Source organism: Wolffia australiana, chromosome 6 (genome assembly GCF_029677425.1).
Source record: "Wolffia australiana isolate 7733 chromosome 6, ASM2967742v1".
Lineage (NCBI taxonomy): Eukaryota > Viridiplantae > Streptophyta > Magnoliopsida > Alismatales > Araceae > Wolffia > Wolffia australiana.
The window spans coordinates 18703457-18727911 of NC_135840.1; the positions used below are offsets into that span (position 1 = coordinate 18703457).

General features: G+C 41.0%; 1 protein-coding gene and 1 long non-coding RNA gene across 5 annotated transcripts; both read right to left on the reverse strand.

Annotated features, from left to right (window-relative positions):
- SS3 (starch synthase 3) lies at nucleotides 1-24254 on the reverse strand. Of its 4 annotated transcripts, none has more exons than XM_078577598.1 (18): nucleotides 24125-24254; nucleotides 23719-23972; nucleotides 22632-22701; nucleotides 21174-22559; nucleotides 20238-20452; nucleotides 19826-20096; nucleotides 17252-17427; nucleotides 17015-17122; nucleotides 13492-13601; nucleotides 13009-13114; nucleotides 12331-12501; nucleotides 12124-12252; nucleotides 8261-8443; nucleotides 8055-8186; nucleotides 7799-7910; nucleotides 4275-4398; nucleotides 3615-3777; nucleotides 1-302 (listed from the first exon to the last, which is right to left on the reverse strand). In XM_078577598.1, exons 2-17 carry the CDS (start codon nucleotides 23776-23778, stop codon nucleotides 3648-3650), a joined length of 3483 nt encoding a protein of 1160 aa, XP_078433724.1. In that variant the 5' UTR covers nucleotides 23779-23972; nucleotides 24125-24254; the 3' UTR covers nucleotides 1-302; nucleotides 3615-3647. The 4 variants fall into 4 exon arrangements, with proteins under 4 accessions (XP_078433724.1, XP_078433723.1, XP_078433721.1 ...); XM_078577597.1 differs by having other exon boundaries at nucleotides 24090-24245; XM_078577595.1 differs by having other exon boundaries at nucleotides 23719-24244.
- LOC144704616 (uncharacterized) lies at nucleotides 1400-3227 on the reverse strand. Its single transcript, XR_013581862.1, has 2 exons — nucleotides 1639-3227; nucleotides 1400-1566 (listed from the first exon to the last, which is right to left on the reverse strand). It is a non-coding gene; the product is annotated as an uncharacterized LOC144704616 (long non-coding RNA).
- Nucleotides 24255-24455: the final 201 nt, after the last annotated feature.

Sequence of the window (24455 nt, forward strand, 5' to 3'; positions counted from 1 at the left end):
TTGACAATTAAAAACAACCAGAGGTATTTATTGAACTAAAATTTTGAGTACCGTCTTATTGATTTCCCCATCAATTTGGCAACTCTAAAATCCACAATCCTACATGAAACAATTAATCTCATCAACCTGTGTGGGATCATCAGAAATATAAGAGAAGAAAATTGATGGTATCTATACAGAGCTCTGGGACTTATTTATCTGCTGCAAAAATAATTAAGAAAAACCGCCAAATTGGTGAACAGCAGTTTCGTCTGCCCAGCATTACTGCATTCCTCCGATATGATAATGCTGATAGCTCACACCTGCCCAAAAATTAGAGGGAAATATTCAATAAATTATATTACCATTAATTGGGTGGAACGCTGAATTATGTTACTGAAAATATGAATTACATAAAAAGAAATCCCAGTTTGCAAGCTGATTTGAATGAGACTCATAGAAGTCAAATAAAAAAATATAATGTTCCTTGATTAAAATCCATCAGAGACAATGATTCATGCTACATTCAGAAAAAGTGGCATTCAAAGATCCTTGAAATCGTTAGAAGTTTCAAGACTTGTGGTATGGTGACAACCACAATGGCTGGATGATGACCATGACGAAGACAACAACGTGTCGTCATCTGATTTCCAAGACCAATCCTCATAGTCAATGTCACCCATCAGTTGATGATGGATCATCTTTAATCATGCTCATCAAGTTTTCAAGAGCCATCCTCATCATTGTTGCTGTCATCCATCAGTTGATGATGAATCATCTTTAATCTTCCTCATCAAGTTTCCAAAAGCCATCATTTATCGACTTCTAAATTCCAAAAGCGTCATTGTCATCCATCAGTCTTATTGATCATTGTCATTTGTTCAAGCCTAACCATGCACAAGGTGATGATGATCATATGGATGAGGACAAAAATTCATCATTTTCTGAAACCTTAAAGGAAAATTTGATATGACATCCATATAACAGTCAAACGAATACTGGATTTGATATATGAAGGCTGACGACTATAGTCCAACTTTGTCCTAGGGTTGAAGAATCTTGTTCAGAAGAATAGGAGCGAAGATGGAAATCTAGAGAACTGTGATTATAATTTTTCAGGTTACGGACAATGGTCAAGCAGGCTTTTTTTCAGTTTGATGAATTAAAGGAAGGCAAAACAGCTCATGCAGCACTAAAGTTCAGCACCAATTGTACCACTAAGAGAAAACATCAAACATAAGGCCATAAAGCCAAAGGTCCATTCATAATGTCAGCCGAAGACCTTCCTCAACTCATTTCCTTCTATTTTTGGGCTATGTTGTAAGGCTCCTGTTATTTCTTCTCTCCTATTCTGTTACTGGGCCCAGATTGTAACCTCATACATATGAAGCGAAGTATCCAGTAAGGTGATTCTGGTAAGTTCCCAATAAAACACGAAGGGTTCCAATAGAATTCAAGGTTGTCCAGGGTTTGAGGGAAATGAAGAAAGGTGATAGAGGTGAGAGTTGGGGTCGGGGAAGGGAAGACGAGGAAGAGCAGAGGGACAACGGAATGCCCCGAGCAGTCGTTGCCTGCAGCTTGAAGGGCCTGCAAGCGCAGAGAGAAGTAAGCACAACTGGTAGGAGGGAAGAGGACGGGGCAGGATAGAAGGAGACTCACTCTTGGTTTTTCTTTTTTTCCCCCTGACCGAGGAGGACGAACGGCTTAAGTACCCTCGGAAGGGGTCTGGACACTCTCTTCCCCTTGGGCTCTCAATTGGGCCTAGATCGGACATAGACCTGATGTGGGATCATGTCAGATTCAGTCTGCTCTTTGTAAAACCCTAGTTCTCTCTTGTCTCACTATCGTGAGCTCTATTGCCAGACACACCAACACTTGGAGAAGAAGGTTCATGGCACATAAACATAAATTATTTCAATCAGAAGATATTAGACACAGCTAAAAAGTGGGCATTAGCTCCACTGAAGGAACACTTCATTAGGGCTCGGCACCCAACAACAATCTGTCCACCTTCGTCGTCATTGACCCTTGTTTATAGTGGTCAGTGCGGGTACAGTGGATGCTTAACATTGACGTGACAAGATTATCCAAAAAGTTAGATTTAAGAGACAGCAATTGTCGACTTACCGTCAACACACTTTTAGCAAAGAGCCAGCGCTTTTCTCTTCTAGTTCTACTTCTCTCTGCATGTAGGCAGGCCACGTGTTAAAAGTGGGCCAACTCCGATCTCTGTTTCCTTAATCCTTTTTTTACGTGAGTGGGCTATGTGACTTATAAGTGGTCCACATGACTTGTCTTTTAGTCACTTATTCTCACGTAGGAGAATAAGTGACTTAAGATAAGGGGATCTGATCCTCTAACTTGTAATGCTGGTATTAAAACCAACTCTACCTCAAGAGCATCATAACTGTGATTTTCTTCTTGAAATCTTAAATGTTCTTAGGAGTCTGGCTGCGCTGGAAGGGGTCTGTTCATCATCTTATGGGGTGATTTTTAACTCCAACTTAGTTGACATTGCCAAAGATGGAAATTTTGGTACCCATAGACAGTTGACATTGTCATTGAAGTTGCTGTTGATGTAATTGGCATTGACGCCGTTCTTGTCAATTGTCAACCATCTGCCAATGTCGACACTGGCATCGCGTCAACTAAGGATTGCCCATCGCAAAGCTAGAATTGGATACCTATATAGAAACGGATACCTATATAGAAACGGATACCAGTATTGGATATTGGTAGCCACAGTTATGATATCCGTTTTATCCGATATCCTAGATCCACATCAGATATCAGATCTCTCTACCGTAGACACTGATATCAAATATTGACCTCTGGACTGATATAGACATCTGCCAACATCTCATTATTCGCAGATATCAGAAATTGTTTGCAGATATTAGAATACCCCATTCAGTTATAAAATTTAGAAACATGTCTGCTTGCCCAAGGGGAATTCTGAACTAGGGACCCTGGGCACAACCCCAACCTTCCACGTGGTGGTGGGAACATGGGCCAAAGGGTAGTGCGGGATATCAGACTTGTTTCTCTTGTACTTCATCTGAGAACCCAACATTATATATATAATATGACTCCCATTTATGATATGGGACAAAACAGTTGTCATAAACAAAAAGGAAAAAATCCAAAAACAGCCCCACACAATTAGCAACTATTGACACAGAAAGCTGACTAGATTCTTATTTTTTGAATTTTAATCATGACGTATTGTGATTAGCTCATAAGCTTGATCCATAATAATCACATTAATTAGGGAATACAACTATAATTACATTTCAGGATTGTTATTCTGTCATGCTTAATATCCTTAAGGAAGGGTTTTTTATCATCACTGTCATGATTCCGTACTTTTATCGAAGTATTTTTTTCAAATGGGGATACAGGATACTGATACTAGTATCAGCGTCTGTCACTCTCCACAAGTTGGCAATTCCCAGACTGATAACCAACATTTGATATCCGCTACAATAACGATAGCTGACACCTGGATCTGTCCCCATTTTTCTCAATATAAGATAAGGGGCCAGATGTCGATAGGCAAACCCAACAGTTAATGTAAATGAAATGAGTTGAATCCTACACTTCGTCAATATAATGAGGAGGGAGAAAGAACAAACCTAGAATCCATGGTATAATAGAGCGAAGTTGGGTCACTTGAGGGCAGAAAGGTAGAGTTCCAAGTAATCCAACGCGGGGCGATTCCACGACCAATCCTGTTCCATCACCCGCCGACATAGCCCCTGAAACCATTCCCTGCCATTGTACCATGCGCCGAAAGCTCTGGTTTCACCCCAACCAACAGAAAGTCAGACCACGTGGTGAACCATCATATGCAGTTCAGTTAAACAAAGATAGAAGAATCAGGATGTGAGATCTGGGAGCAACATCCAAGGTCAATTACAAAGGCATCCATAAGAACAAATTCAAATAGGCTGCTCCACATTTCAAGGAAGAAAACCAGAATGAGAAACTTTAGCAGTACTGGAGCTATTTATGTGTGCTACGGAAAGGTCACGAGAAAAAATCACAGAAAAAAATGAAACTTTGGTTAACGATACCAAAATTATAACAAGGTTTACCAAGGGATTTCTACTTTAGAATGAATAAAATCTCGCAGCGTGTTTTCAAAGTTCTATGATCAGTTTCACGGAAACGTATAATATATTTCTTTTGGCGATGAGGGAAATCATTCAGGTAAATCAGAAGGTTCGCTGGTATCATGAAAAGGGCTCTTAAAAATATTTCAGCTCTCCTATCTTTAATTTAATAAGATAAACCTGTTGAGAGCGTAATCCACGCCAGCAGGATCAGCCCCTTCGAAGTTGAACCCATTGGGTTCCAGGCCACGAGCCTGAGCTCTTTCCTTGTCATTGTCAACGTCAAATACAGTGTCGTAGAGTCCTGAAATTAACTTAAAGAACTTCAGACATTAACTTTCCAGAAGGAATCGATTATTTTGTTATTTAAAGATAAGGTTCAAAAGTGTATTCGTAAAATGCAACATTAAATGTGAACAGGATTTTGCCATACCAGGACGGAGTCATCTTCAAAAATTTGTTTTTGGAAGGAAAATAGGGAAATCACACAAAACTGGTGATCATCCCGATGCGATAAATAGATATGATTGTTAGGTACACATAAGCTCTTAAGGGTCGCCCCGTTCTTTGGCTTCAGCCCTTTAAACCATGAAGAGGCGAGACTCGCCACTAGTAGTACAACAACGCCAAGTGATGCCTCCCATCCTTTGAAGATGAGCTTGTTCTTATGCAGCCATATTGCCTAGAGCACCATGAAGTGTGGACTACACCCCCCGTTTGGCCCCCCAGTGCACCGCCCTGTATTGAGTCCCTGAATACCCCTCTGAGGAGACATCCACCCATGTGGTTGGCCGTTGGGTCCTCCCAGTCTTCTTTGCTGCTTGTGTACATAACACATTCAGCCAAGGTTTCAGGAGCCACCTCTTCCTGATAACTTTTGTCACTAGTCTACGTGGAAGGAGCAGCCAACAAAAGAACCTCACCTTAATGGAGGTTCTTTTCTTTCCATATGGTGCGACACATGCGAGTGGTCCAGGGTTTTTCCAATATGCATCTGTGGCTGACCCTCATATAAGCATCCCAAAAACAAGGATGTCCCTATCCACTCCCATTTGTCTTCTATCCCTCTGAGGAGGTAGGTAAATTATGGTCTGATATATTCTCGTTCTCCCCTCTTTGGTTGAACATAGTATGGACAAAGAGTGGGTTCCAGCGCCATCACAGCACTCCCAAACTGTGGCACAAAGGGTCCGTGCAAGGGCAAATGGAGTGGAACTCTGTCTCTAGTTTGCCCAGAGCCGACCATGGGTTTAAAAAAAATTGGAAAGCTGTGATGCCTTCACGCTTGGCTTTGAAGAATTACCATACTTGAGGAATCACCTGCATTAGCCCTTGCCCAAATGCATAGGATACTTGAACCAGATCCACCCAACCCTCCCAGTACAACCTAGATCCATAGTCATCCTTTAGAACCCATAAAGCCATATCAGTCTTTGGTCCCATAAGTTTGCCCACCTAATTGGCTACTAATGCTATGTTCAAATCTTGCATTTTCAATACTCCTAGCCCCGAAGAGGACTGGTATGCATAATATGTCCCAAAATACGAGGACATCCCACCCATACTGCAACTCTGGATTTTCTCATCATACACTCTAGGCGTTTGTAAATCCCTACCAGTAATTTCAGCACCGAGAATTAGAAGATGGGAATCTCTGAGAGCATGTGTGGCCTCAAAACCAATTTCCCCCCCTTGATAACACTCTGACCTGCCAACACCTTCTCCAGTACTGGTTGCCAATCCCTGTTCTCCATACAACCCTCGCCAATGACATGCCCAAATATTTTATGCCAATCCATGTTCTTCATACCTCCCAGTTGACCCTGGAAAATAGGGCCTCCTCTTGCAATACCCTAAACACGACAAAGGCTGGCTTGGCGCAGTTCATGTGCAGTCTCCAACAATCCATGAACAGGTCCAAAAATATGGATAGATTCTTGGCATCCCCCTTTGAACCCTCCATCAAATGTGGTATAATCTTCATATTGTCGGACATTAGGATTTTAGTATCTTTTTGGGGGTTTGGGGGGTAGCGGGCCGGCCTTAAGTGGCCATGTCTGTAAATGCTATGTACATAATGTTTGCTTTTTTTTAATGGAACAGGTGGACCACCGGTTTCCGGGTGGCCTGCCCTATTTCTTTCAAAAAAAAATAATCTGCATATTGTAGTAGACGGATATCCTTTCGAAAGATAGGGGACAGAAATCCCTTCGGCAGGCTGACAGAGCAAGCCTCCATAGTGCTTCTGGCAAGAGCCTTCCCTGCCAAGACAAAGAGCAGCAGAGCTATAGGCCATCCCTGTCTGACCCTTTGTTGCGGCTAAACCTATTCCCCTTGGGGACGCCCTAGGACCAAAAAAGAGGGGGACGTAATACATCTCTTGTCCACCCAATCCATCCTGCTGGAAAGCCGCAGAGCCACAAAGATGCCCATATGAAATCCCAGTCAAGAAGCACATAGGAAAGCCTTTGCGAAATCCACCTTCCACATAAGCCCCTTGACCTTCGTTCTTATACACACCATCAAGATTTCTATTGCTATAACTGATTAACCAGTTGTTGTCCAGGAATAAAAGCAGATTGGAATAGTCCAATCGAGTTGCCAATCTCCTTCTTAATCTAGTTGGTCAAGACCTTAGTTATGATAAGATATATAGAGTTAGGCAATATATACTGATCGTAGATCTGACACAGAGAAGCTGTACTGAACATATGAACCTGTCCTGGCAAGATAGTGCGGTAGGCCACCTGCACGTCCATGAGCCCCATTTCGTACAACCCTACCCTTAATATGAAAGATCAAAAGGCTTCAAAACCCAGGCCTCGCCACCAACTTCATTGAGTCTATCCCCTGTCAAAGTTTCCCAAAACAGCAGCGAGAGCCTTTGGAAGGCTGACACCACTCTCAGTCAGCTCAACCCCCCCTAGAGTTTGAAAATATCAATTTGTACCAGGCAACCACCAAACCCTTGGGGCAACCATTCACATTCACTTGCAAGAAATCCTTCAGAAGTTCTCCTCCCACCAAAGTCCAATACAGCACCTCACACCTTTCCAGCATAAACTCTAGCAAGCAGACCACCATGGCACCCCACTTGCACAGGTAACTCCACACTACTCACAGTTGCTCATTACAGAGTCCGTGAATGATCCATTAATCTTGCCCTCCAGTTTATGAGAGGATCCTTCTCCACCTCATCATCCTCCCTTCTGCTAACACTTTCTTCTCATTCTACTTTGTGTTTGTAGCAATTCCCCCCCATGACGATTATATGAGAAAGCTGGTTGACCATGATGTGAAGACAAGTTTGGATGATGTGTGGATGAATAATATAGAAAGAGAGAGAGAGAACTAGAGATGGACTCGCATGGATTGATAGAGGGAGACGGGGGCTAGACAGATAGAGAGATATATGTATACATGGCATATCCATTGCAAGAGATGGATATGAGATGGAGAGATGAAGCACATGGGAGAGGGAGGGAGAAATAGAGACTAAGAAACTTATGGCCCATGATTCGCGAGAAATAGTCTCGACAGAAATGATTGGAGATAAAGAAAAGCAGAGTAGTGGTGTCTTGGTCAAATCTTGGCCAATAATGGTGGATCAAATCATAAAATAACTGTCCACAGTCCATTTGGGGCCCAAGAGCTATTTCTGAATACAGCATAAAATGAAAACAATAAGAAAAAGGAAAACAAACCTCCAGTTTTCCGAACAATGGGAATGGAGCCATATCGCATCGCAGTGAGCTGAGTCAGTCCACATGGCTCAAACAATGAGGGGACTAGAATGAAATCTGATCCGGCATATATCTGTAAGATCACACACCAAAAGCGTTATCATCAACCCCCACAGATAACATAAAGAGTAGACGGAGAGAGAGAGAGAGAGAGAGAGAGATGGAGAGGACGGAAGAGAGAGTAGACAAACAGAAAGATGGACAGAGAGAGAGTCACCAGGTGGGAAAGAGGCTCGTCATAGGTCAAACACAATCGAACACGGCCACCATGTGTTGAATGCAATTGATTGGCCAAGTTGACAAACTCCCCTTGTATTCGAGGGTCTGGGGCTGAGCCCAGCAAGACAACCTGCAAAAAATAACAAAAAACCTTGTTACTTGAACTTGGTAAAGTGCTAAGAGAAATAAAGTAAGGGCACAAACCTGCCCATTCTTTTCTAAGGTGTGAAAGATGGCATGCTTGATGAGATGAATACCCTTTTGAACAGTCAAACGAGTGATGATTCCTACCAATGGGGAGTCAGATATCTCAAGGCCAAGCCTTTGCTGCAGGGCCTCCTTGGCCATTCTCTTCCCTTCCACTACATTCTCAGCAGTATATGGTACCTGAGAAGAGAAAAATAAGATTTTGACGTGATTAAAGGAAAAGCAGATGATAATGAAATTACATGAAAAAAGAAATCTAAAAGACTCCTTAAGACAACTCAAGATTCATAGACACATTCTTATAAAATCAAGGTGCATCTTTATAAGCTGACTAGGTTAAGTAAAAATTACCTTGGAAAAAATGCAACGGATTCATGGTTATCTACAACTATGTGAATGCTCGTGTTGAAAGCAGGAAAGACACAACTCTTCAATAGTTAAAATATATCAAGAAGATGAGTTTGGGGAGTTAGGTGATACAAAATACATTTTTAAAAAAAAACTTGGGGAAAGGTCAACCTCGGGATCGGTGGTTCTCCCTCTGTGATTAGTAAATATAAGTCATAAATACAGCCTAGACCCAAGAGGTCCCCATACCCGTTCACCTCCCTCTAAACCAAACCAAGGCTAAGTTCTCCACATGTGTGCCCTACGCTGACCAGCGATGCCTATTGTCCTTTGAAGATGACCTCATTGCGGTGCAGCTGTCTGGCCCAGAACACAGAAAACAGCCATCCCCGTTCCTCTCGCCCCTTAGGTACCCCAACCCCTCGTGAGTCCTGGAAGGAATCCTCTGAGGCGACATTCACCCTTGTCATATATTGGCTGGCCCATGCTGCCCGAGCGAGTGGGCATTCAAAGAAAAGATGGGAGCAGTCTTCTTCACCCTTTGTGCACATCACACATTTTGTAGGGGCTTCCAGTAGCCATATCTTCCTGAAGGCCTGCGTCATCAATCTTCATCTAAGTAGCATCCATCCAAATAGCTGCATTTTTAGGAGGATCTTTAGCTTCCATACAACTCCGCATGCATTGATGATTGATTGTTACTCCTATGCCTATTTTGTCTGGTCTGTACTTATGCACCCTTGACAATGAAGGGTTTGCCTGACCACGTCTACCCATCTTGAGCCATGATCTTAGGTTGCAGACGCAGCAGGGACTGTTGCATCTTGTCATAATTTTCCACCCTTTGCGCTGACAAGTTGCTGACGAACAATGGGTTCCAAGTGCCGTCCCAACAGTCCTTAACAAGGGCAACCAACCATGGGAACTCTGCACATATAGGGCCCAAAGCAGACCAATCATCCAGCCAATAGCAGAAAGTGTTTCAGTCGCCAAGATTGGCTGCGATAACATTATTGAACTTGAGGAGAAAACTTGCCTCAGGCCCCCAGAACACAGATGCCCTTTTGCTAGGAGTGAAGCACCTGTCCTAGTCAAGCCATGGTCCATAATTATCCTTCAAGACCTTGATTGCCATATCCCCTGGTCCAATAAGTCGGCCCACCCATTTTGCCTAAAGGGTGAGGTTCGCGTCATGTAGGTGCAGCATCCCTAGTCCCCCCTGGTTGACTGGTCCACACACCACGTCCCTTAGATATGAGGACCATCCTCTTACCCCCCCTCTAATGCTGAGACTTTCCATAGAAGCCTCTGCATCAAACCTTTCAGCCACTTCCTGATACCAACAGGTAGCTTGGAGATAGAGAGGCAGAAAATGGGGGCGTGATAAGAGCACTGACTGCACGAGCACCAGACCCCACTTGAAAACAACACTCTGGTTTGCCATCCCTGTAGTTGCCACTCTATCTTCTCCACGACAGGCTGCCAGTCCATGGCCTAGAGACGACCCCAGTTAAATGAAGGCAAAAGTACCTTAGGTGTAATGCGTTGATTGGCAGAGGGATTCATCATAACCCAAAGCCAGCAAAACCAGATTTGGCGTGGTTGATGTGAAGTCCCCAGCAGTCTGCAAATAGGTTATGCAGGGCGGAGAGATTTTTGGCCTCTTCTATTGACCCCTGCCCACTGCAGAAAAGGGATACCTGCTGGGAACCTAGGGGTCTGAAACCCTTGTTGCAACCTGTGGGAGCACGCATGGGTTGTGCTTATAGCGAGGGCGTTCATTGCAAGAACAAACAGCAGCAGTGCTAGGGGGCATCCCTGCCTGAACCCCCTTTGCAGTGGGATCCATCTGCCCTCAGGGCGCCCATTCACCAACAGAGGAGTAGGGTGTGATGCATCGCTTAATCCACACCACTCATTTTTTAGGAAAGCCTCTTTGCCTCATAGATGTCCACAGAAAATCCCAGTCTAGTGAGTTGTACCTTTGCAAAATCTACATTCCATACGAAACCCTTGTTCATCATTCTTTTCCATGCTGCTAGAAGACTAGAACGGTCCAACAAGCTCCCTGACGACCTCCCTTAGCCTGTTATCCAGAACCTTGGCTATGATGAGATATCAAGAGTTAGACAATGAGATCAGCCAAAACTTCCCCACATTGATGGTCCATTGGCACTTTGGGATTAGAACTAGGTATGCACAGTTTATCTCTCCATCTAGTAATTTCCTTGATGGAACTCCTTGAACATGGCCCTAACCTCTATTTTAACCATCTCCCAGATGCAGTAAAAAGGAAAAACTGGAATGTCGTCTGGCCCTTCGACCCTTTCCCTGTTCAGCCCCTTGGCCATCCTAGTATCTTCCTCTAAGAAGGATCTCACCAACTCCCCCTGTTGCACCGGCGTCAGCCTACTTGCTCCCCTGCTACTCCATCTCTGACATATTAGTTTTATGAAATTTATTATAATCAGAGAAGAGGAGAGAAAACTGTGATAATTTTATTGAAAGGAAAAAAACAATGGTATTATCTGGATCCACAAAGATAATTAATTAAATATATTGTCTGCTGTTGACTAGGTTGACCGTGATGGAAAATTAATGAAACTGTAGTCCAATTCTCCGAAAAGTGTGGATTTTTGGTTGGCTGCTGTATAGGCAGAGACTTTGTAATGCAAGCCTTGCTGAAGAGTTTATTCCTTGACACTTTAGCAGAGTGTGTTCTATGCACCAAAGGTGAATAAGACTGCTCTCATTTGTTCTTTGAGTGTCTGTTAAGCTCAGAGGTTTGAGCCGACCAGATGATTTCATGAGTGGATGTTTCTTCAGACCCAACCTTCTGCGCCTCTCTCAGGGGCAGAATATTTAGAAGGGAGGCGGAGTGGGGAAGACTCGTTGCGGTGTGATGGGCAATTAAGCTGCATCATAGTGAGATTCATACCGATGGTGTCATTCACAATGAGGAAGGTTTTTCTTCATGATGGTTTAGAATGGTAGGAAGAGACCAGTTTGGTCCTTGCAATTCTCATTAATATTTTTACAGCATCAGGTTGATTGCAAATCTCAGCATTCCTTCCTTTTTCATAAAAAACAATTAAAACTGTTGTCTGATGGCATAATGCTCTGACCTCCTGCTAAAAGCTGATCAAAGCAGTCTTCCAGATTATAGAAGAATAATCATATGTCCCTTAATAATTGCAAAAAGATGTTGGGCAAAGAGGTCTCTTATGTCCAAGGGGGGAGCTTCAACAGTCTATGATACAAACACAATTTTATAAAGAAGAGGAGTATAGACTAACAACATAACGAGATGCGTTCCTATGACAACAAAAAATCTGTCTCAACAATAGTACAGAAAATGCAGGGTCCGTAAGTTATGAGAGAAACAAAAAAAAAAAGTTACACTACGGAAACCAAGTCCCAAATTATCTAACAGAAATGGAATACACCATCCATAAAAGAACACCAATTGAGAAAAAATGAGCAAAACATAAACTAACGCATTTATCACATACGGGGATGAAGTTGTCATTGTATGGATCCCAGATGTCTGGATCAATCCCATTAAGTATTCCATGGAACTTGTACAGATGAGGGGAAATAACGGGGTTCCCAGAAACTTCTCTAGCATACGTATTAGAAACCTGTAAAAAGGAGGAAAAAATCAGAATGAAAAAAATTCGAAAGGAACCGTGGACTTAAAATCTAGGAGAGTAACATACAGTAGTAGCCTTGTCAGCATTCAACATTGCTTTTCCAATGAAATTTCCTCCGAATTCAAGATTATGAATGGTGAAGACAACACGAGCAGAGCCAAACCCATAATGCCTATAGTGCTCTTTGAATAGCCATGCAACAGGGGCACTAGACCAATCATGACAGTGTAATATATCCTGCAATTTTTTAAAAAAAATCATCCCATAACCAAATACAAAGTTCATCTGGAAAAGCATTGGGAACATATCCAATAAATTCGCTACTAATAATGAGTCAAAAACGATATCCACAAGTGCATAAAATGGATAACAATGAGAGGGAAGAGGGAAATATATTTGCATGAGTTGAAAAATTACAAAAAAGTACATCAAAATGGAAATATATAAATAAGGAATGAGAACTTGAAACTTTTAATTGATAATAAACTTCGTTTTATGCATACATTTTCCCAGATCTTAGATAGCAAGTATAAACTAGGATCTATGTGTTATCCTTTTGGCTAGGATGGTACCAGAAGTGACAAAAACTTCTGGCACAGAATGATGCATGCAAGTGCCACAGTTTCAGGCAGAAACAATAGTTACTGATATGTACAATGAAGTGAATTTATTGACTAAATGTACGAATAACAGAATAGTAAAAAAAATGGTTGTATTTCTTGAAAAAAACCTTATGTTACTTACGGGAGTTGATCCTCTCTGAAGCAGAAATTCAAGTGCGGCGTGACAGAAGAAACCAAATCGTTCTGCATCATTACGCCCGCCATATATACAGCCAGTCCAGAACATGCTGCATGAACCGAAGTACTGAGTTGGCTATTTGTATGCATTGTTCAAAGAGACAAAACTGAAGACTACGATGTTCCAATCGCAGCAGATTAACATATAGATAAACTTAAACTGATAAGGAGAGACAGGAATGAACGAGAGTGAGAGAGAGACGACATGACCGGTCAATATCATTCTGCCATTCTGTTCAGTCAGGCAAGCATGTGGCAAGGAAATAGATTGAATGGGAAATTTTGGACAAAGATGGAGAAGATACAATGAAAAAAATTAATTCAGATATATGGGTAAACTCTCCAGAAGACTTACTTTAAAAAATGAGATGTACTGTGAAAGGAACAAGAAAGTGGGTGGAATACAAAACATAAGTGTTTTCATTACCTGTTCTGTGGTTCCAAAAAGTAGACAGAAAGCCCTTCAACTTTTCCAAACCACATCTTTATTTCCGTTCCCCCCCAGCTAAAGCTTTGGCTGAACTGAAAATCTTTGACCTGGACCTCAACCATATTTCCCTTATGTAAGGAACCTCGGCATTATGATGCAAAAAAAGTAAACTATGGTAATTCCCACAACGCAGAAAAATAATATCAAGGAACTTAAATTTATATATATATATATATATATATATATATATATATATATTGCAAAAGACTTCAAGATTCTACCTTGCATTATTGATTAAAACAATATTTTTTTGAAGGAAATGACGACCATCCATGGCTGCCGTATCATATGCAAACTAAAGATCCCACAAGAGCTGTGGGTTCTTTGGCTGGTTGCTCCTCAAACGAAGGCTGGTGACGCGGGTCATCAGGAAGAGATGATTTCCAGAAACATAGACAGAATGTGTTCCATGCACAGGGGGTGAAGAAGACTGTTCCCATCCTTTCTTTAAATGTGCATTTGCCTGGAGAGGGTGGGCCACCAGCACATTAGAGGGGTGGTTGTCTCCTCAGATGAGGCCTTCTGGGATTCTCTTCAGCAGTATATCTAGGGGAAAAAAAAGTGAAAGAGTGGGATGACCTTCCACAGAGCTCTGGGAAATATGGCTGCATCAGAATGACATTATTTTTAAAGGGGGGGGGAAGCATCACAGGATGAGTAATACAAGCCATGCCAAGTCTTGCTTTTTCTTGGTTTAGAGAGATGTGATCAGAGCTTTGGCCCGGTGTGTATTCATTAAGCATAATATACCACATTGGGAGGATCACTTACCTTGGATAATCTTTCACTTTTTTTCCAAAAAATGGAGAACAAATGGGGTTGCCCCATTCATAAATACAGTTGTTGATCATATTGTACAGGCCCATTAGCAGATAACATCGAGCCCATTTGTATACATTGGCCACTAGAGTTATAAAGGAAAGAAAGAGCAACAAAAAGAAGTCAATGGGGCTAACAGATATTTTGAGGTGAATGAAAGAGTGAGGTCACATGTCCTCAAATAGAGGAATAGAGCAAGGTGAAGAGTGTACACAGTACACGGAGAGGTGTCAGAAAGTTGCTTTGGTGAAGAGGTGCTCGGCCCATAGGACTAGTCGGCGTATCAGACACAAATGGACATTTCTCACACAACCAACATTATCCTTATGAGTAGCATTAGATTCCTGGTTCCTCTTTTGAGAGGCAGCTGGATCCTTCCCCTCAACCTCATAAGTATCTGACACTTGCGCCTCCAGATCTCCAATGATCATAATAATAACTGGAGTGTGTTGGCTCTGATAGCAGATCGATACTTTCTCAGTGATATCAAGGAAGACCTCATTCAATTTGAGATATCTCAAGATGTTTAGAACTAACTGATCTAGTTCCCTGAAGAAAATAACAGTCAGAGATATGAAGAAAGAAGAACATATGAGGAAGTTGGATCAACTCTTCCTTTTTCACACAACACCCCGACATGGACTTTCTTGGAACTTGAATCTTCACTGTGGATTTCCTGCCACCTCCTTTTGAGGTTGTTCACATCTGCCTCAGTTGACGGCATGTGCCGGGTTCTCTCTTGTGTGTTTTGAAATATTCAGCAACCTTTTATCTTCTTCGCCCTTTCAACGTTCTCAATTCCTAATCCCTATTCTCTTCTGCTCAACACTTGTATTCTGCCTTCCAGGTCTCTAAATCGGCAAGTCTTCCCCATGTTTTCCCATCACTCTAAATCTAGTTCACCAGTGTCCTCTACGAGTCTATCAAGATACTGAGGAGTACTAATATTTTTATCTTCATTGTCATGACCATCAAAGGAGTTGCTTCAGTACAAGATCAGGGAAATTTTGGACCTCGCTATCTTAAATACAAGATATAGATATATCATTGGAATAAAAGTACTGATCTACTATTTTGATGGCATACTTAAATGGATTCATACCATAGTTTGACCAGTGTTTTATTTCTCATTTCTAGGCAACAAAGGCAATGGTGAAGCCAGGGCCCACAAGATGTCAAAGTTTTCTCATTGCAGGCAATGGTGAATTAGTTTATTTATCTCATTTATTCGTATGGCAGGCTGATAGGTACTCTAGTAAATCCTATAGAAGACGGCGGTTCAAAAAGGTGGGAAAAGGAGCAACAGAAGAGAATTGAAAAACAAGAGGCTATAAATAATACTGCAGAGAAGGGGCAATCAAGACATTTTTTCATTCCTCAAGCCCATCGCGGAGCAGGAGCTGGAGCAGTGATGCGATACGACACCCCATCTACGAATGTCGGCCCAGGCCCACGTCAGGGGCCAATTAGCGGGGGCTACTTCAGCTAGCCGGCGTAGAGAGAAAGAGGCTTTTGACTCAGGTAAGTGCTATAGCACATCCCACTTCGAAGGCCCTCTCTGACCTTCCTCATTGCAGAAGATCACTCCAGCTCGACGGCGGCATCCCAGGCCTAGTCCAGGCGTTGTCCAATCCGTCTGCTCGGAGGCGTCGTCAACCCCGCCACCCTTCTTTCTTCTTCTATCTCTGTCTCAGACAACATGGGTTGTTGGCAATAGATACATTTCCATCAAGGTTCTTTTGGAATTACAAGGGGCGTAACAAGCAGTCGGAAGGGAATTCCCCGCAGCCAGTTGGGGAAGAGATCCAACCAGATCTCTTATCGTTTCTTCTCTCTTTTCCTTTATTCATCAAATGCTGGTGTATTTTCTTCAGCTACATTCTCAATCAAAGCTACATTGTCGAATTTACGAGTCGATATGGCGTGGATTTCGTTGGTTGGTTCCATCTATATCACATGCTTTCTATACAGAATTTAAGCACTAGCCACTGGTGGCTTCAAGATATTTTTTTTTTTTTGAAAAGTGATTTAAGGCGGTCACCCGACAAAGCGGTAACCACCCGGAGTTACATGTGGAGAGAGTTAAATCTCTCCTCCCCACCTGGCCAACCCCTCTAGCGAACCAGCATGCCATGAGGCCTTCGACCTCGTGGGCTAGCCCTTCCTTGGATACTTTGCCCCCTCTAAATATAATGCCTTAAACTGCTACCGCTGACATCTATTTAGACCCAGCCATATTTCTCAGATAGACTGTAGAGAATACAACATAACAATATTATCCCTTGATTTTTTTACCAAAGGAATTAGTTAACACATCTGACAATAGGACAATATAACCTTGACTCGATCTCCATCAATCTAAATCAATCATTGTGTGTACAATCTTTTTCATTCTGAGGGCCTCAGTGGCCACCAAGGCCAAGAAACTCAATATTGGCATGTTATCTATGAAGACCTCATTGCCAGAGATATAGAATCCGAGAATGGAAATGAGGAAGAATTCAGAAGAAAATATATAACCTCTCCTGATGCCAACCCTGCAATAAAAAGAATAAAGTGCAGAAATATGTACAAATCCAGGCAAGCAATACACAGTTTTTTCATGAACACGCCAAATTTATTTTAAAGAGTGTGAACTTACGTTGGAAAGATTCATGCAGTCATATTTGGGAAGGATAATCTCAACGTTATGCCCAAGATCCTGAACAGCACGTGAAAGACTGGTAACAACATCACCAAGCCCTCCGACCTAAAATATAATCAAGCCATCATAATTTTCTCATGAGAAAATAATAATAAATTAGGCATGATAAAAATTGAGACTCATTCACAAAATGAAATATGTAGATCATAATTTCTAAAGGCATTCTAATATAACCTTTGCAATAGGAGCCATTTCAACGGCAATGTGAATGATATGCATCGGTGGCTCTTTCTGAAGCCCGCCGGCTACAGGAATGTGATAATCCATTCCGTTTCTATTATCAAATATTCCGCCATCTTCACCATCGGAGAAAACAAAGTCCATCATGTAAGCGTCTGACGGAACCTTAACTACAAAGAAAGAAAAACACTATAATATTTAATTTCCTTCACGAAAGAGCAAGCAAGTATTAATAAAAAGCTAGTGAGATAAAATAAATATCAAAAGCGGTACTCAAGAAAAGTATCTAAATGAATGTCAGAAGCTGCAAAATAATTGCAAAGTTACATATGCTATGCCAAACCAAACATTTCACAAATTCTAGCCGTGAAGATTTTAATGTTGATCCAAAATCTTTTTGGCACGAAGAAGTTGGTGTTGTGAGTTTATCAACAATCTCATATGATGATGCTTTTACCAAATATTGTGCCATGCATTGAGAGCACTACTCTAGTACTTTCTTACGTACATGATTACACTCCCCTGTTTTCCACCTATACGTGAAGATAGCAGTATATACAATACTGCTCATATTCTGGAGTCATTATTGGCACCTCTCAAAAATTTTCCTTTTCTTGAAAGGGGAAAAAGATTATATGCTGATGGATCTTCAATGGAACTGAGGGGTTCAGTAAGAAAAATACACAATCCAGTAGATCATAGGTCGAGTAACTGTAGAAATGATAGTGGAAATGAAGGAGAGATGGTAGAAGTAATTGGAACAACGTATAGAGAAAGGCAGAGTCAAGCCACATCAGCTAAACTCTGCTCTGGAAGGAGGAACTCACGCCAGCCTCAGATAACTTCACCACTTTAGGAATAATGGTTATGCTGCTTATTGACAGTGGGGGACTTATTCAAAGGGGCTTCTTCTTTCCTGCCCAAGCTCCTCTTTCAAGGGTGTCTGGGTATCTTTGACTTCTTCTCTAGGACGTTTCTTGTTTTCTTCTATCTGTCCTTGGGAGGACCATATCAGAATCTGCAATCAACCTAATTTCTCTAGAGATGATATTAATCGCTTCCTTGGCTGTCTGAAAGATCTTGCTAATATCACTTTTTCGGGGCCAAAATCCACGTAATGTTTTTTCAACCAATTATTCTATACACACATTTCCTGAGTTTATTTAAATTTTGCGTCCACAACTTAGTTGTTTCTTCAAGACCCTCAACAACTGAAACTCTTATCAGTCACCAATAGGGATAGTAGGGGCAGAACTGTCATCTGTTCTTCTCATTTATTTCTTTTATTTTTTATTTTCTGTCCTGAACAAGCTCACAGCTACTCAAATACAATGACAAAATTCAGGAGGACGACAATCAAGAATAACGAAACCTGAATGAATGAGAGGCAGTTCAGAAGGTAGGAGAAGAACTAGCTACCATTTTAAAATTCAAATTGAATTCAAGTATATTTTCATGACTTGCATTCCCTTATCTACTTCAATTTCCACCTTACGAAAGTAAACTAAATTAGACTAGGTTACTGGAGTAAACGCTACACTAAATCTGACCTTGTGCAACCAAGTCCTTCAAAAAGTCAACAAGTCAACCTTATGCAACCATGCGTGAGCAGTGTGGACCCATCAGCCAATCAAGGGGCTGAATGTCTCTTCAGAGGAGGCTTTTTGGGACTCTACAGATTGGTGCACTCTGGGGGTGAGAGGGGCATGTTCGACCCTTTGCAGTGCTCTGGGCATTATGGTTGCACAGGAACGAAGTCATCTTCAACAAAAGGTTTAAAGGCCCGGGCCGGCCTTTTAGACCTTACGTGTACTCAGCAATCATATATTTTTATCTCAATGGGAGGGTCACCAACTTTGTCTGATCTCCCATATCTCTCTTCAAAAAAAAAAGTCAGACAGGCCGATGATCATGGTATTAGCCCATGGAAGGTTTATATGGGTTGCTTTGATGACAGCAGTGTTCAAACCTATAAAGCGATAGGTTTAAGGGTATTACAAGCAGCCATAGGTTTTTCTGCTGCATGGTTTAAAGGCCCGTGGCCAAGGCCCAGCCCGGCCTTTTAGACCTTACATGTACTTAAAAATCATATATTTTTATCTCATTGGGAGGGTCCCCAACTTTGTGTGATCTCCCATATCTTTCTTTAAAAAAAAAGTCAGACAGGTGGCCCATGACCATGGTATTGGCTCATGGAAAGTTTATATGGGTTGCTTCAATGAGACCAGTGTTCAAACCTACAAAGCCAGTGGTTCTTGCTTTCAGGAACATAGTTTGGTTATTGATAATGACTTCTTGAATACTCGCCCACTTTTGGTAGACTGCGTAGTCTTAACAACCAAAAATTCCGTCACCTAAGCATAAAATGTTCACAAGTCAAGTCATCTTAGAACAATATTTACGGGTCCCATAAAAATAAAAAGAATTACAAAAATTATTTTTGATAGATACGTAAAGAAGCCAATAAGCGAATTTCCATGATAAGGCAAATTTGAGCAAAAATACTACCCTAGATTGATCTTTCAATATCACATGGCTTTGAAACAATATCTGATGCCGCACACATACCAGTTGCTTGGACATGGGAATTATTTCCTGACGGAGCCATCTTTTGAGGAGGCAAAAGACCGACAGGATGAGTCCAACGGTTAAACGAGCATCGAAGCCAAATATTCTCTCTCCCATTCAAAAGAGTGTTGGAAGGGTTATAGAACACTGTAACTGGTCTCCCTGCTACAACATCCAATGGCTCCGTATAAACTATATGTTTTTGTGATAATAGAAAGCTTTTCATTGTTCTTGCCTTTGTTTCAGCCTTCATGAGAGCTGTTTTTTCCGCCTGTTCGTAAATAGATATTCAAAAGATATAGAAGGGAAAATCAGTTGAAATTTTCTATAAATAATTGGATTTAGGAATGTTTTAGGAAAAAATACAGTTGCTTCAACAAAGATAGTCATAAGAAGCCACATTTTGACCCACCTTTCTTTTTACTGCTTCCTCTTTTGATTTCCTTTCTTCCTGAAGCTTGTTATATGTGTACTCTTCTTCGTCAGCCCATATAATTTCCTCAGAAATGCAATTAGGCACAGTTGCATGGAAGTCCTGATTCTTATTGTTATCATATATCTTGGCATTCTTTGGAGGTCCGTCGGCAAACACCCAATCAAGCACAATGGCTCTGTCAGGAACGAGAACTGCACACAAGGGATTATTGGAATAAAGAGGCATGACAGAGCAAAGAATTTCTATGACAACTAAAACTAAAACTTGGGTTTGGCAAAGAAGATTAAAATTGAACATAATTTTTGTACAATATTCTGACTATTTCCAAATAAAATCTAGTCAAAACAGAGAAAGATAAATGATGGGAAGATTGACTTTCTATTACAAGCTGTTGACTTTCTAACATGGTAAACTGTTGTATTTTTCATGGGTTATATCTTGTCGTTCATCCATCCAAGATCTTGCCTTCTCTTGGAAAGAGCTAATGGTACAATGAATCTTGAGAAAATCCATAGAATATCTCATTTTCAAAGAAATTTTAACTTATAACACTAAGTGAATATTCTATTACAAGGCACTTAACGTCACCAAAGAGATGTACATTTCCATTTATCCCAGTATAATATAGGACTAAATTGAAGAATTCATTGAAGGTCATTCTAGGAGACAAGTTCAAGTTTTGTACATATACTGAGTAAAAAAAAATGCAAAAAAAGATCCAAAAAGCAGAAATGACCAGAGATAAACAAAACTTCTATTCTAGTCAAATATATAACGAAATAGTAGAAGTCTTCAAAGGACATTCAGGCCACAATATTAAATTTTGTTTACACATCAAATCAGAAGAAAATGCAAAAGAAAATCATCAACAGAAATGACAGAAGAATAACAAAACTTACTGTATTTCATTACCTTCTGCATACCACCAATCGCCATCATTTCTATCCGAACTGGTTAGTCTTTCTGCAATGGAAGGGCCATCTTGCCATTTATTATAACCTCCATGGATCCAAATCTCATTGGAATGAACAAGTGGACTGGAGTTTCGATTGTAAAATATTTTTATTCTGTCCCTTCCTTTGAATGAAGCAGGTTCAATATACCATAAATTATCAGGTGATGTTAATCCCTGCCTAAGAAGATGATGTAAAGCTTGCCGCCTTTTCTCAACCTCTATCTTTGCTTGAGCTCGATCGGCCTCTTTTCCTGCTCTTTCTTCCTCTTGCCGACGTTGTTCCTCTGCCAGACGTTCTCTCTCTGCTTGTTCCTCAGCAAGCCGTTGAATCTCCCTTCGTTTCTCTTGAACCAAAAACTCATCAAATTCAGATGGACTCATTCCCTCCACATTTAGATAAAAGTCCTTGTACCCATTATTTTCGTATACACCCCCGCCGTTGAAAAAAACAAAGTCCACCTTATAAGCCTCTTTAGGGATATGAATCTGACAGGACCACCAATCTCCAGGAAGCTGCGTTTTCTGAAGCTTCGCAGAGAAAGATTTCCATTTCCAGTCATTGAAAGCCCCTTTGATAAAAATTTCTGACTCATTCACTAAAGCAGACAAGCCTCTATGAAGGAAAACTTGGCACGGCTGATCAGCTTTTAGCACTTGAGGATAGCAGAAGATCTTCCCCCCCTTGACGACAGTTTCCTCTGCAATTTCATTCAGAATCCTCTTCTGTATCTCAGGATCAACCTCAACTGCTTCTTCTTCTTCTTCCCCCTCATTACTGACTTCTTCCACTTTTTCTACATCACTATCAATTATTTGCTTATCCAAAGATTCATCGCCATCTTGCTCTTGATCTACAATGACGCCTTCCAATTGGCCTTCCACATTAATAACAACTGGTTTTAGAGAATCCGAGATCACTGTGTCGCTTGTGGTGCTTAATCTTGATTTGTCTTCTTGTTCTGGCCATACTTTCACAGCATCACCAGCATCCCGAGTTATTATTTGATCATTTGAGTCATCTAATAAGTTGTTAATCGATGAAAGATTTTCCTCTTTGATTCCACCTAGATCAGTCCGACCATTCCTGAACGTTGATACACCCTTTTCATCAGATTCCACGGCTTCTGCTTCTTCTGAAGCAATAGTTTTGTTAAGAACAGCAGAACTCTTTCTCTCTGGAATGGTCTGTTCATTTGACCTTGAAATAGTATCGTTTCCTTCTTTTGCAGTATTTTCCTTATTTGACGTGCTTGTTCCCACTTGTTGCCTCGGAGAAAATCCCCTGGGGGAAGAACGTTGTGTCTTTGGGACTAAACTCTTTCTGGTACGTTTCTTTGGGTAATCTGAAAGTGATTTAGCTTACATTAAGAATTTGGAACGATTTCTATGAAGCAAAAGAAATATTGGTCTCTCACCAGAGCTTGCTGCCATGCAAGGTAGGGCTTTTATTCGTGGGATCGGCCTGCAATAGATTGGAGACTGAACCTGTCCAGTAAGAGGAGAGAGAATGAGACTCAGACCAAAGCAACGAGATGATCTTAATATGATAACGGGGAGATGATCCAAAAAATACAACAATTCATGTCCATAAAATAATGTATCATTCTTCTAAGATAGTCAGTGAAGCTTGTGACTTATGAAAGAATTTTCTGTGATCCAACTGATCAAGATTTGTTTTTGAAAGAAAAGAGGTTAAGATCACCCGAAATCGGTGATCAACCCAAAATTAGTAATAATGTCTACGTCCGTGAAAATTACATGCCCATCTGACCAATCAAGACAGAGAATCTTTTCACAATATCTCAAATAATCGTACAATATTTAACCAGAACATGCAGATGAAGAGCAAGGTAATGGCAAAAAACCCAAGTTCTAATTAACCTTCTAAAGAACGACAGACCTAAATGCCTACCTTCAAAAAACATTGTTTCAAGAATTTCTTTAAATATGACAGTGTTCAATACATCTGGGGAAAAAAATATGACAGTAAATTGAAGGCAATCGAAGTGATCCGGGAGATTTCCATAGAATTCGTTTGCAACTTGAGAAGATAGATGCGCTACAGGTCTGATCACATATCCTGCCTTAAAATACTGATACTACGAAACGAACGCAATAAAACACGTACTTTGATGTCGATGAAAAATAAGATTGTTATGCATTATTCTTACAGGAGCTTTAGTGAAGATGGTGATTAAAAATGCATTTGTGATAATACGACCGATCAAAAGCTAGAAAAATTCTCGATTTCTCTCAAATCATGGCGAAAGAAAAAGAGAAGAAGAGACTTAAGTAGAACATGCGGATAAAGAGAAAGCTAATGGCATAACTCTAACTAATATTCCAAATAAGAACACACAAAAACGACTACATTAAGAAAAATAAAGTCACAATCAAGATGTCAACATTGCTTCACCAGAAACTTGTAAAAATAGAGTAGTGAACAGACAGAGAAAGACTTGTAATTTGATAGAAAAATAAATAAAAAATTTTGCGACTTACTTGAGAAGATAGATGCGATATGGGTCTGATCATGTACCCTGCCTTGATAGAAAACTCCATTGCTCCTCTTCTTTTGTGGTTAATGCAAAATTTTCCGAGATCACCCAGCAGACGTCAATCACTGAGCTTGCTTAATTCAGCAAAATACGATCCAAAGACAGCCCAAGAAAGGTCTCACGACAAGGAAGACGGTCGAACTACCCTCCGAATTACCCTTCTTCCTACCCTTATTAACCCTCAGCTCAATTGTCATCCTGCCATGCTCAGATCAAAGAAGAATGACAGAGAAAATTGAACGGTGGTGAGATCAGAGGGCCCCCCCTGCTCCCTTGCAATCCGACGAATATTCTAGAAAGAGAAATTGAAAATACCGCGAGAGAAGCGGAGAGCGAAATCAAGGCCCCACCTCCATCAACCTAAGCGAGATTCGAGCAATCCATGGCGGCCGCGATCGTCGGTGCCTTCGTTGTCGCCTGCAGAGAACGTTCTTGGCCACACGTTCCAGATCCTGCGCCAGAGAAATGCCACAAACTTGATAACTTCACTCTTTCTATTGGGCAATGCAAGCTCATTTCTATAAGACTAATTACTTATAACCTTACCATCAAATAATTACTTCTAATCTTACCATCAAATAATTATTGGGCAAGGCAAGCTCTTTTTTATAAGAATAATTACTTATAATCTTACCATCAAATAATTACTTATAATCTTACCATCAAATAATTATTGGGCAA

Coding starts and splice junctions, on each gene's coding strand:
- SS3 (XM_078577598.1), bottom strand. CDS start 23,778: ATGGAGTTTTCTATCAAGGCAGGGTACATGATCAGACCCATATCGCAT. Junction 22,560..22,631: donor TTGCATGGCAGCAAGCTCTG/GTGAGAGACCAA, acceptor AATCACTTTCAG/ATTACCCAAAGAAACGTACC. Junction 3,778..4,274: donor GTGGATTACGCTCTCAACAG/GTTTATCTTATT, acceptor GGGTGAAACCAG/AGCTTTCGGCGCATGGTACA.